Source organism: Notamacropus eugenii, chromosome 4 (assembly GCF_028372415.1).
Source record: "Notamacropus eugenii isolate mMacEug1 chromosome 4, mMacEug1.pri_v2, whole genome shotgun sequence".
Lineage (NCBI taxonomy): Eukaryota > Metazoa > Chordata > Mammalia > Diprotodontia > Macropodidae > Notamacropus > Notamacropus eugenii.
Window position 1 is genome coordinate 49,004,267 of NC_092875.1, and position 14,345 is coordinate 49,018,611.

The window sequence follows — 14,345 nt, forward strand, 5'->3', positions numbered from 1 at the left end:
AATAATGGAAGAGTTTATGACCAAACAAGAGATAGAGAGGATCACAGGGAGTAAAATGGGTTAATTTTGATTAAATGAAATTGAAAAGTTTCTGTACAAACAAAACCAATATAACCAACAGTAGAAGGAAAATAGGAAACTGGGAAAAATTTGCAGCAAGTTTCTATGATAAAGACGTCATTCCTCAAGTATATAGGAAACTGAGCCAAATTTAAAAAAAATATGAGCCATTCTCCAATTGATAAATGGTCAAAGGATATGAATAGGCAGTTTTTAGAAGAAGAAATCAAAACAATCAATAGTCACATTTTAAAATGCTCTGAATCACTACTGATAAGAGAAATGCAAAATAAAACAACTCTGAGGTTATCACCTCCCATGTATCAGTTTGGTTAACATGATAGAAAAAAACGACAAATGTTGGAGGGACTGTGTAAAAATTGAGACACCAATGTTCCGTTGGTGGAGTTATGAACTAGTTCAATTATTCTGGGGGGCAATTTGGAACTATGCCCAAAGAGCTATAAAACTGTGCATGCCCTTTGACCCAGCAATAACACTACTAGGTTGAGGCAGCTAGGTGGTGAAATGGATAGAGCACCAGTGCAGGAGTCAGGAGGACTTGAGTTCAAATCTCACCTCAGACACTTGACATTGATTCAAAACAAAGTCAAGTGCAAGTCATGTCATTATTTCTCTGATGGCATGGTCTTCTTTGGTAACGAAGGATGAACACACAACAGTACTAGGTTTATATACCAAAGAGATCAAAGAGAAGGAAAAGGATCTATTTGCAGGAAAAAATATATTTATAGTAGTTCTTTTTGTGGTAGTAAAAAATTAGAGATCTAGAGGATACCCATAAATTGGGAAATGGATGAACAAGCTGTGGTATATGACTTTGGTGGTATACTAATGCACTTTAAAAAATAATGAGAAGGATGACTTCAGATAATCCTGGGAAGTTTTATATGAACAAATGCTTTGAAGAGAGCAGATGCAGAAGAACACTGTACATAGTAACAGCAATATTGTAAGGTTAATCAATTCTGAAAGACTTAGTTAGCTGCTCTGATCAATACAATGCTCCAAGACAATCCCAAAGGATCTATAATGAAAAATGCTATCCACCTCCAGGGAGAGAACTGATGAACTCTGAATACAGACAAGTATATTTTTTAAACTTTATTTTTCTTGTTTTATTTTTTGTCTGTGTTATCTTTTGCAACATAGCTAACATGAAACTATTTTTTGGATGACTTCACATGTATAATCGATATGGAATTGCTTGCCTTCTTAAAGAGGGGGAAGATGTGGGAAGGAGGGAGAGAATTTGGAACTCAACATTTAAAACAAAGACTGTTAAAATTTTTTAAAATATGTAACTGGAAAATACTTAATAAAATTAAAAAATAACTTTAATAAGAGTGTCATGGGTACTTTTTTTCTTGGAGAGCTGATAGTTAAACATTTACCAGTATATCCCTGGACTTATTTAATGGTGAAAAGTTAGGAAATGGTGAAGTCAGGATTCAAATTGTGATCTTCTTATATATTATCAGGTTAATTAGTTGTCTCTTTGGAAGGCACGGAGAGTCCAGGCCTGAGGTTTCTAGGGCAGATCCAAGGGGCCAACTCAATGGTTAGAAATGCCTAGATATATCAGGGAAGGGATTTAGTACCTCTTGCCTTCTATCTCTACTAGTACCTCCTTCCTCTAGCTTTCTCCTCATTCTTCATCCTGCTTCTCTGTCCATTTTCTTAGACGGCTAATAGATAGCCCTGAGTCCACAGTTACTCTAAAAATACCTAGACTAAAAATCCTTAAATTAAACATATTGCATGAAATAATGAAGAGTTAAAAGAGCAAAATCAAAAGAATATTGTAAACAGCAACAACCATATGTATTTCTAGAACAAATTTGAGTGACTAAGTCATTTGGAATATTATAAACACTTGAATCAACTACAAAGGACTTATGAAGGAAGATGCTATCTGTCTCCACAGAAAGAACTGATAAATGGAAGTATGTATAGAATTGTTTTACACACACACATATACACATACCTATATACACATATTTGTGTCTAATGGTAGCAATCTGTAGGCAGGATTGGTTCCCTAGGGAGGAGGAAGGGAAAATATAAAAAGTGCATAGCAGAAAATAAAAGAAAATTTAGAAGGAACCATAGAAAGCAGAGTAGCTTTGAAAATGGTGTAGTATTTCTATAAGTTTTTTTTAAGTAAATAGTGTGAAATGTAAATTCATGGTTTTATAGAGAATCCCCTTTTTATGTTGTGCTCTGTACATGGAAATGGGTTGGTTTTTTGTCTTTAAGTATTTAAGTTCAAAACGAATAAAAAAGCCAAACAAACCAAAGCTATTGCTCCTAGAATGGGAAGCCTAGTCTTCACAGTCCTAAAGGAACTCATTCAAAGTAAACACTTAAAAAAAAATCAAAGAAACACATCAGCATGTGCCCTATGGACTATATCAGGTAAACGGACAGAGGAGTCTGAGAATCATAGAGCCTTAGAACTTGAAAGAATCACTGAGCTCATCTTCTCTCCCAAGTAGAAGAATCCCTTCTGAAGCATTCATGATATTTAGCCATTCAACTTCTGCTTGTATCCATCCTGTGACAGGGAGCTCTTCACCTTATAAAGCAGTCAATCTATTTCTTGACTTTTAATTTCTAGAAAACCCTTGTTTGTACTACCACCCATTGGGTCTCATTCATTCTCCCCAACCTCCCACCCCAGACTCAGTATCTAGGCTGTCTTACATGTAATAGCCCTTCCAAAGGGGATGAACATAGCATGGCATTCTGGTTCCACCACATGTCCCATTGTTGCAAGAATGTATTTTTCTGGGAAGCCTGAATTTTGAATCCGTACTTTAAAGATGGATCTGACCAGTTCCTGTCACTTACCCTCATTCCTAACTCGACGTTTTCCCCACCGTACACCTCCATGCCCGGGTCAAGCAGACCGATGTCCCCAAAATACTCCCGGTCCACCACAAATGAGCAGCCAATCATGGCTGGTGTCCTAATGGGAAACAAAGGGAAAACAATGGATGAAAACTCTGGGAAGTCACATCTCTAGCAAGTCTCTGAAGCAGAGTTTATGGTGGCAGAGCAGGGTTAGGACATTACTACAAGACACTAGGGAAGCATTATCCTCAAGAAGCAAGTCTTAATGACTAGGGTAGATTAAGCAAGGGATCAGTGGAAATGATGCAATGCTTTTCTACAGGCTCTAAAAATTTAACACAAACAGAAAACCTAACAAAATATAATTTGGTGGCTAAAGTTAGACCTCAGAAGTGCGCTGTCTTCTATAGAAAGGCAGATAACATCCCCCTCTTAAAAATACATACCTCAAAATATCCAGGAGAACTCAACAAATAAACGGTACCAGGACTAGATTGTTTTCACAAACCAAACTGTTACCCACAGTTACCCAGATATGACATTGATTCATAAAAGCAAAAAATAATGTGTTTTTGACAGGTGTTACCATTTCAAATACTCATAATCTCCAAGATGCAATGGGGTGAAAAGTTTTCAAAGCATGAAGACTTGGCTAAGGAGATCAAAGAACGGGATCATTGTAGTGTATAGAGTACTGAACTTGGAATAGAGAAGATGAGAGTTCAAATCTTATCTAAGATGCTTACTAGCTGGCTGACTCTGGGCAAGTCACTTAATCTCTTTCTGCCTCAGTTTCCTCATTTGTAAAACAGGGATCATAGCAGCACCTATTTCCCAGGGTTGTTGTGAAGATCAAACACTTGTCAAATGTTTTGTAAACATTAAAACAGTATATAAATGCTAGCTATTATTATTATTAACTTTTTCTACTAATTAATATTATCCTTTCATCTTGTCTGTTACCGGAGTTGTACCAAGGATGTTTTCAGTGAGACTACAAGCGATTAGTTTATATCCTGATATTTTGGCATCTAGGTGATGCTACAGTGCATCGAGTGCTGAACCTGGAGTCAGGAAGATTTGGGTTTGAATAGTGCCTCAGACACTTACTAGTTGTATGACCCTGTGCAAGTCACTTAATTTCTGTCTGACTCAGTTTCCTTATCTGCAAATAGGGATAATAATAGCACCCACCTCGCAGGGGTATCGTGAGAATAAAGTGAGATAATATTTGTAAAGCACTTTGTAAACCTGGTTGCTATTTCTTATCATTATTATTCGTGTTCTGTCTGCTTACTATAGTTATTCTAAGGATGGTTTTCAATGAGCCTATAGATGATGAGTTTGCATCTTGGAAGCTAGATGGTGGAATGGGTCTGGAGTCAGGAAGTCCTCAGTTCAAATCCAGCCTCAGACACTTCCTTATCTGTAAAATGGAATAGCAATAACATCTACCTCTCAGGGTTGTTGTGAGGATTCAATGAGATAAATTGTTAGAAGATACTTTACAAACCTGAGAATGCATTAAAAATGCTACCTACTATTACTCTGAACAACAAAAATATTTTATCCACCTGTCTAAATTGTCTGTAGAACACTAACTATAAAGAATTTGTAGTAGAATAATGATTTGCCCCAGAACTGTTTGATATATAGAAGAGAAAAAGTAAGATAATAAAAAGAAAATCAGAATTATACATTAGAGGCTAAGGATCCTTCATAAAGTAACAGATAGATCCACCTACAATAAATCCATTCTTCAAAATACCCCAGAGGATTCAATAAATAAACTGAACTGGAACCACATGATTATCACAAAAAAAGGCAGTTGCTCACAACTGCTGGGACATTACATCGATCCCTAACCATCTAAGAATGATGGTTTTGTTTAATGCCCTCATCCCTAAGTACTCATCATCTCTAACCTATGTGAAAAGGAGAACTTTCAAAATTCAAAGACTGAGTAGAAAAAATCAAATCCACAAGGCTACAGGAATAGGTATCATTTTTCCCATCATCCTCTCCACTGCTGCAGATGTACCAATGATGCTTTCAGGGAATTTGCAAAAGGTGAGTTTGCTTCCTAATTCTTTCATTCAGTTGCAAAGGGCAATTCATTTTGTTATCCACTTGTGCAGTAGTTCACAGAATATTAAATATAAATGACTAAGAGCAGGACAGCAGCTTGTAAGAAGACCATTTCTATCTGAATACCCTTGAAAAAGAAGAATGAGATAATTAACAGCAATACTCATATTCTTACGGGGCTTTGTGGTTTCCACAATGTTTGACATTTATTATCCCATTTGAGCATCAGGAAACCCCGTGAAGGAGGGACTTTGGAGATGATGATCACTGCTTTGCAGAGGAGAAAGTTAAAGATGGGACAACTGGAGAGGTTTGCCCTAATTGTAGAACAACTGGACTTTTAAAGTTGTTCAGTCCTCATCGATCACCAAATTTCAGGGTTGGAAGGACTTCAGTGACAGTGTAGTGCAATATATACCTGAATAAAAATCATAATAGCTGACATTTTCACACAGGTAGGAAGTGTCTAAGACTGGATTTGAACTTAGGTCTTCTTGATGCCACATCCAGCATTCTGCCCACTGCATTTCTTAGCTCATTTGTTCATCATATCAACCATGTGAGGTAATTGTTATTAATCTTCCCATTAACAAATGAGGAAGCAGCCTAAGTCACTTCAGAACAGTCCTAGTTCTTAGAAAGTTTTCATCATCTCTGCCTGTACAATTCACAAACAATCATTAAAGGCAGTATTTTATAACGAAAAGAGCTCTGCCTCTGGAGTCAGAGAACCTGGGTTCAAATCCTACTTCTGATGCATATGACTTGAGAAACCTTGGGCAAGTCTCTTAACCTCCTTGAGCCTCAGTTTCTACATCTGGAAAATGAAGGAATTGGACTTGGATGATCTCAGGGACATCTTCCAGCTCTAGATTCTACAATTCTATGATCTCTTCTGGATATTTTCATGGGAAAACATCAAATGCATTGCTAGACATAGTGAATAACATAACTGAGTCAACCAGTTTTTCAGCGGATACTGGGACAGTCTAAAATGATATGAACATGGGGGCCTTCAGTAGCCATGCCAAAGACTTATAATTCAGCTGGCTGTTGATAGCCAGATCGTGCCAGGGGCATTGGGACTCTCGGGGTGATGAGCTTGCTGCAGGCTCTCTCTAAAAGAACAAAGCTTGATCTCTTTCCTTGTTTTTGTGCTGTTGCCTCCTGCCTCAATCATGTGGTCATTAAGTGCACACGTTCCTGTTGACCAGCTTCTCTAACATGTCTTGTGAATTCCCTCGCCACTTCTCTGCATTAAATCTCTCCACGTTGAAAATTATGGCAGAAAATTGGTCTTGACCATAATTTAGGGAAACCCATTCTGTACCCGACAACTGGGAAGTCAGAAGTAAATGCCCATCAATTGTCTAAGAATAACAGGGGCATTAAAAAGCGATTACCCTTTTATTTGTGCAAGAATTCAATTTGTTCTGTCATTAGATTTTGGCCGCAAAACTCACACTAATGAAATTTTAATACTGTCTTTGATTTTTAATAGCAGGGTTTTACTGGTTAAGTTATATTTCATCAACATACAACAGGCGTTCCTCTTTTTCTTTCTTTCTTTTTTTTTTTTTTAATAATCTCAGGGTGATCTCTGATGAATTGAAATGCCAAATCCCCTGCCAAGACTATTACAGCTGGTAATGATTTTTTTTATTATTGCTTAGAGCTCCAAAATAAACTTAAAATAAATTCATAAGGCGATGGAGGCTGAATCAGCTGGCACAGCATTTATATGCATCAGAAATACCCGCTGTGATTAAAGGTCTGGTAACTGACAGCTCAGGATGACAAGAGCTGATGCCTAATGCCAGTTAGAAGGGTTCAAGATAGATACATAAAGTGTTCATTAAGTGCTTACTATGTACAAGGCATTGTACTTGGTAATGGGGACACGAAAACAAGACATTTTCCCCTATTCTCTAGGAACTTACATTCTTTCTTTTTCTTCTCCCTTTTCTTTCTTCTTCCCTTTCCCTTTCCTTTTCTCTTTCCCTTTCCCCTTCCTATTTCCCTTCCCCTTCCTTTTCTCCCTCCCTTTCCCTTTCCAAGTCTTCTCCATCCATCCTTTATTCTCCCTTTACCCTCCTGTCTTCTTTTTTCCTTCTCTCACTCCCCTTCTCTTTCTCCTTTCCTTTCCCCTTTCCCTTCCCTTTCCCTTATCTTTTTCCCTTCCCTTTCCCCATCCCTTTTCCTTCCCCTTCCCTTTCCCCTTACCCTTTTCCTTACTTTTTCCCCTTTCCTTTCCCCTTTCCTTTTCCCCTTCCCTATTCCCTATTGCTATTCTCTTTCCATTTTCCTTTCCCCTTCTCAAGTTTCCCTTTCCCTTTCTCTTCCCTCCATCTCTGGATACTGTATTTTTCAAAGGGTGCTTACCAAAGGTTTGTTGAATTGAATTAAAAAACCTGGGGAGATCCCAGGAGGAGTTGAGTGAAGTCTGGGGTTCACTAATAGGGCACAAAAGCTTAATAACCTGCCAAAGGCTGCAGAGAAAGTCAGCAGGCAGGTACAGATGTTTTGGTTCGGGATCTAAACCCTCCTGGAAGGATATTCCCTTTGGTGCTAAACTGCACTGGCATAGACTCAGGTTTCATCCTTTCTGTCATGTCTCCCACTGTCTCCCTCTTCCCTCTCTATTTCTTTGTCTTTCTCTTCTCTCTCATTTTCCCTTCCTTTTTTGGTCTCTTTCTGTCTCTCTTCTCTCCTCCCCTTTCCCTCCACTCTTTTGTCTTTCTCAGTTTCTCTTTACTTACTGTCTCTTTATGTTCTGCTATTTGGGAATGCCTCCCTTTGTACCTATCTTCCTACTCTTTTTCTTTCCCTTTTTATTCTCTTTCCTTTTCTCTCCTCTTTTCTCTTCTTCTCTCTTTTTCCTTTTCTTCCCCTCTTTCTCTTTGAATCTCAATTCAACAAGAATAAGGGGGAAACTATCAGTCAAGTTCCTACTATGTGCAAAATAGGGTAGGCACTGGGTACCAGGGCAGACGTTAAAAAATTCCTGCTCTAAAGCAGCTTACGTTCCCATGGGGGTGGGTGCAGAGACACTGATAAGTAAATACAGCAAAATTATACAAAATTATACATATAATTTCAAGACAGAGAGATTAGTAACAACTGCAGGGAGATGAGGAAAGCCCTCAGGTAGGAAGGAAACACCTGAGCTGTGCTCTAGAGAATGCTAGGGATACATGGAAAGGCAGTACATTTTAGACACAAGGGGACCATCCCTTCACAGACTCAGAAGTGGGAAATAAGGAAACACAGTTTACAGGATGTGAGAGGTAAAAGAGAGGAGGGACAGGAGAGGCTGAATCCACAGTCACAAACCCAGGTGACTGGAAGGACCATTGTTCCCCCAACAGAAACAGGGAAGTTTGGGGATGGAAGATGGTTTGGGAAAAATAGAACAAGTTCTATTTCAGAGATGTTGAGTTTGAGATGACAATAAGACATCTAGATGGAGATGTTTAGCAGACAGTTGTCAAGTGAGCCTGCAATTTAAGAGATACTAGAGTTGGACATATAGATTTGGGAGTCATTTGAATAGAGATCACGGTTGGGAGCTAGGGAGGTTACCATGGTTGAGATTGTAGAGAAAGAAGGGAATAGGGGCCAGGACAGAGACTCCCTCTTCCTCTGCTCTCTTCCTTCTACCTCTTTCTATCATCTCTTTCTTTTCTTTCTGCCTTTCATCCTCTCAGTCCCCCTTTCAATCTGTCTTCCAATTTTCTCTTTTGCTCCCTACCTTTTTCTCATTCCCTCTTTCTCTCCCCCTTTCCTTGTCTCTTTTCTCTCTCTTCTTCCTTCATTATTTTTTCTCCCTTCACTCCCCCTTTCTCTCTTCCCTTTTTTCTTCTCAGACTCTCCTTTCTCTCTTTCCCCCCTCACTCCCTTCTTTTTCCCCCTTACACTTACTTTTCCTTTCCCCTTTTCCCCCTCACTCCCCTTTCTCTCTTTCCCTCTCTTCCCCCCTCAATCTCTTCTTCTCTAACTTTTCCTGTTCTTCTCCTTCTTTCCCCTTCACTCCCCTTTCCCTCTTTCCTCCTTCATTGCTTCTTTTCCTCTCACTTTCCCTTTCTCTCTTTTCCCCCTCTCTCCTCCTTCTCCCTCCTACTTTCCTTCTCCCCTTCCACCTTTTTTCTTTCTATCCTTTCCCTGCAAAGGTCAAGGCTAATGAAGCTTCAGTGTAAGTCTGTGATAGGAACCAGTCTCCTGGGGAATAGACAGGTAGTGCTTGGCCTTGGATTTCCCATGGGCCTCAGGGAGGGATGGTGCAGGCTAGGCTTTTGGCCAAGAGCTTGATAGCATTCCTTATCTGTGCCTTAGCAGCCTTCATTTATCTAGCCAAGCCAGGGAGCCATCTCAGGGATTTGGAGAGGTGAGAAATCTGCCGCCCCAGCTTTATCTTCCAGAAAAGCCCTGGGGAGTCACATTCCCCAAACCAGGTCTTAGAGAGGGGGAAAGAGAGGAAGAAGAAAGGGCAGGCCTTGAATCCCAGGCCGAAGCCATCCTTTCAGATAGGAACATTGGAGAATGGGAGGCCTCTCCAGCTTTCCAGAACACTGAATGCTGCTGGCTCGCTAATAAACCAATTATGTTTGCTCATGCTTCAGCCAAAAGGAGGAATTCGAAATTGTCCAGGTTGTCAATGGCCTAGTCCTGCAGCACGATCCTCGCCTCCCCCACCCCTCCAATATTCTAAAGGGGAAGAATAAGTGTCTGCTCCCCTCCCCCTTCCTCTTCCTCTTTCCTTCTCTCTTCTTCTCTCTTCTTCTTTTTCCTTCTCTTTCTTCTTGCTTATTCCTCCTCTTTTATGCCTTCCTTCCTTTCTCTCTCTTTCTTTCTTTCTCCACCAGTTCAACTTGCTAGGACAAAATGTTTGTCCTAACTTCAAACTTTAAAAAATCTACCATTCTAAATTTTCCTCAGGACTTAATGAGCGGTTTAAGAAAATCCCTGAAGCCGATAGGCAAATAGTATAGAAGGCTTAAACAACATAAAAGCCTTAAATCCCAGCTGGAATTCCTGCTTTTAAAAGGATGGGGGGAGGGTGTAGTTGAAAATCCAAAGAACAAATATCCTGGTTATCTCTGTTGTTCAAGAACTCTTGACCAGCACAACAAAGAATGTTGGGCAAATCATAGGATCTTGCAGATAGGTTCACTCATATGGTTGGACCTCAGTTTCTCTGTCTGTACAATGAAAAACTGGCCTAGGTTAGGGGTTCTTAACTCGTTTTGTGTCCGGGACCCCTTTGGCAGTCTGTCTTAGATATTTTGGGGCTGGTACTTGGTACAGTGGAAGGCATATTGAATTTGTACTCATATGACATGAATTCAAATCCTGGCTTTGCCACTTATCACCTATGTGATCCAGGGCAATTTATCTCTGTGGGCCTCAGTTTCCTCATATGTAAAACAAGGTTGTTGGAAAAGTTGACCTCTGGGGTCCCCTTATAGCTCTAGATCTGTGGAATCTCTGATGGTCTTGATTTATGATTCTGGAAATTTCAGTATCTAACTACATTATATAAGGAATAAAATTATATTAAAAATATAGTTTTGCAATATCAGCTGGAATGAAATTGTAACATTAGCTTCAATAACCTATCCCATAGGGACTATAGGTGTTAAAATAGAATCAAACGTTAAGAGTCTAACTGTCATTCTGGAGAGATTTAATTGTGATGGCTGAAGAGAGAATGTGAAAAGACCAAGAAAAAAGGATTAAGAGAATATTTCCTGAGAGAATGGGCTTTAATCCTTATCTTATAATGAAATGCGAGGGGAGTTCTTGAGAAAGGACTCTAATTAGTAACCTGAGAGAACTAAATGGTGGGGCTGTGTTTCCAGAACTGAAAAAGCAGTTTGTAGTCACGATTAAAAGCGACTTTTGGCCATGATATGATGCTCACAGCTAACGTATTGTAAATTATTTGTATCTTTGTCGTATGGCTTGCTATACTGTCAATAAATAGTAAAGTCAATAATCTTGATGTTTAAACTTAGGAGATTGGGAATTTGATTATATATTATATATATTTGGTACAATTTTATTTTAATATATTTAATTATCTCACGATATATTTATATACTTACTATACATATTCAATAATGAACAAACATTTGTATATTTTATGTGTTTACATTCATACATATATGTGTATGTGTATATGTGCATGTATCTTTGAGTATATTATATATAAATATAGATACAAACATACATACATATGTACACAGAGTGTTCCAAAAACTTAGTCAGTAAATACTTATTAAACACCATTTGTGTGAAGGCACAGTGCTAAGCAAAAAGGCAAGAAAGACAAAAGAAAATCTCTGTTCTCAAGAAACTCAGTCTAATAGGGAGACATGAAAACAACTTGAATAAACAAGATACAGACAGAATGAATTGGAGATAAAGTGAAATTTATAGCTTTCATAGCTTTTTCATAGCTTTAATCTAAATAGCTTTATAGTTTTAATAGCCTTTATATGAGAGAAAGAGGTAGCTGGGTGATGGGCCTGGAGCCAAGAAAACTCACCTTCCTGAGTTCAAATCTGGTTTCAGATACTTACTGTGTGACCTTGGGCACACTTTACCCTGTTTGCCTCAGTTTCCTAAGCTGTAAAAATGAGCTGGACAAGGAAATAGCAAACCACTACAGTATCTTTGCCAGGAAATCTCCAAATGGGGTTGTGAAGAGTTTGACATGATTGAAATGTGATCGAATAATAAAAATATGAGAGAGACACAGAGACATTGAGAAATATAGACAAAGATAGAGAAAGAGAAACAGAGACAGAGATACAGAGAAATGAATAAATACATAAGGGAAAATGAGTTATTGCCAGTTAATTAAAAAAGTAAAATTGCAAAAAGCTGTTGACACACCAGAAAGCTGAACTGAATCTAATAAGATGACTTTTAACGGGAGAAAATGTAAGGTTTTATATTTGGGTTCAAAAAGTCAACTTCCTAAGTACCAGGCAAGGGAGACATGATTAGACAATAATTTGTCTGAAAAAGATCCTGGTATTTTAATGCATTGCAAGTACAACCCTGAGTCAACAGGATTTTAGAGGAGGCAAAAAACAAAATGAAAACAAGCAAATGAACCAAAAAACCAACCACCTTGGGTTGCATTAAGAGGCAGAATGCCCGGGACTAGAGAGATTTCATGCCCTCCCCTGCCAAGGTCAGACCACACCTGGACTTTTGTATCCAGTTTCGGGTTCCACTCTTTGGGAAGAATATAGACAGAATACAGAGGGGGGCAGAGGGAATGGTTAAAGGCCTGGAGGGCATTGCATATAAGAATTATGTGAAAGAAGTAGGGATGGTTAGCTTGGAGCACTAAGCGCTTGGGTAGGGTGGGGGATGGGCAAGAAAGAGACAATTTCGAACTTCAAGTATTTGAAAGTCTGCCACCTGTGAGAGAGATTAAATGGGCTCTGTTTGGCTTGGGAAGATAGATCTGAGGACAATAGATGGAAATTGCAAAGAGGTAAAAGTTAAGTTTAACGTAGTAATAAGATTAAAAAATAATAGTCTGGCATTTACAGTATAATTCACTTAAAACAATGGATTACTATTTACAATAATTAGTAAAAGAAAAATGAAAATTCTTAAAATAATTAATATGCAAATGATTGTCAGAATATATTTACTGTATATAGAATAATACATAATCATAACATAACACTTACAAAATGCTTTAAGGTTTGCAAAACATTTTATAAATATTATCACATTTTATCCTTGTGACAACCCAGTGTTGTAGGTGCTATTATTATCCTCCTTTTACAGATGACACAACTGAAGGAGGTTAAGCGACTCGTTCAAAGTCATCTAGTTAGGAAGTATCTGAGGTTAGATTTGAAATCAGGTCTTCCTGACTCCAAGCCCAACCCTCTCTTCATGGTGCTATCTACTATCTGATATCAGGATGACTCCTCATAACTTTTCAAAAGTAGAATCGGCTACCTCTGAGGGTAGCAGGTTTGAGTCTTTGAACAAAGTTAGGATGACCACTGATAGGATATATTGAAGGTGGCACAGCGGATAGTATTGAATGCCTTAGATACTTCTCAACTGTGCACCTCTGTCTGGGAATGTGACTTAACCTTTCTTAGTCTCAGTATATTCATCCTTGGGGCAGCTAGGTGGTGTGGTGGATAGAGCACCAGTGCAAGAGTCAGGAGGACTTGAGTTCAAATCTCAACTCAGACACTTGACACTCACTAGCTGAGTGACCTTGGGCAAGTCACTTAACCCCAATTGCCTCATCCTGGGGCATTTCCAGTCATCCTGATGAATATCTGGTCACTGGATTCAGATGGCTCTGGAGGAGAAGTGAGGCTGGTGACCTGCACAGCCCTCCCTCACTCAAAAACAAAGTCAGGTGCAAGTCATGTCATTATTTCTCTGATGTCATGGTCTTCTTTGGCAACGAAGGATGAACACACACATATTCATCCATAAAGTGGTGATAATAGTACCACCTCTCTCACAACACTGCTGTGAGGATCAAATGAGATAACATTTGCAAAGTGTTTTATAATTCTTCAAACACTATATACATGCTAGCTATTATTACTTACATATGGAGTGGTGGAGATAGCCCCAAGTGTTCCTCCAAACTCAGAGATGTTAACATCAGGGACAGGATCTAAAGGTCAATTTCAAATTGTCTCCCCCCTATCTTCAGTCCATCCCTTTCTGCTGCTTCCTTCTTCGCTAACAATATAACCAAGACTCCCCATGCATCCCCAGCCCTCTCTGCTCCATTCTAAATATCCCTAGTTCCTTCACACAATTCTCAGATGGAAGATCTCTATCCTCCCCACCCCCAACACCTGAGCCCAGTCCCCAGCTTTTCAGCTCCCTTTCGGATGTTGTTTTCTCTCAGAACATAAACTCCGAGAGGGTAGGGACTGGTTTTTATTTTGTTTGGCAAAGTAAGTAAGTAAGAGCTTAATAAATGCTTGCTCCCTTCCTTCCTACCCTAGAAAGATATTCACTGACTCTACCCTCTCTTAAGCTATCATCTTACATCCCTCTTCGCTTTCACAGTCAACCTCCTAAAAAAACCTGTCTACACTTATTCCTTCCCCTTCTCTTCCCTCTCACATCTCAGCCTTTTTTAATCTAGGTTCTGATCTCATCCTTCAGTTGAAACTGCTTTCTCAAGGTTATCAGTGAGATCTTAATTGCTAAAACCAATGGTTTTTCTCAGTCCTCATCTCTCTCTCTCTCTTTTTTTTTACTGCTCTAAAGTGTTTGACATTGTTCACACCTTCCCACGCCCCACTCCC

The 14,345-nt window shown here is 39.1% G+C and overlaps 1 protein-coding gene across 1 annotated transcript in view; it reads right to left on the reverse strand.

Annotated features, from left to right (window-relative positions):
- The window catches only part of GALNT9 (polypeptide N-acetylgalactosaminyltransferase 9), a 271,939-nt gene that overhangs the window by 112,580 nt on the left and 145,014 nt on the right, over positions 1-14,345 (reverse strand). Inside the window, exon 6 of the mRNA XM_072600789.1 lies at positions 2,935-3,052. Coding sequence (XP_072456890.1) covers positions 2,935-3,052 — 118 coding nt within the window. The remainder of the gene's footprint in view (positions 1-2,934; positions 3,053-14,345) is intronic.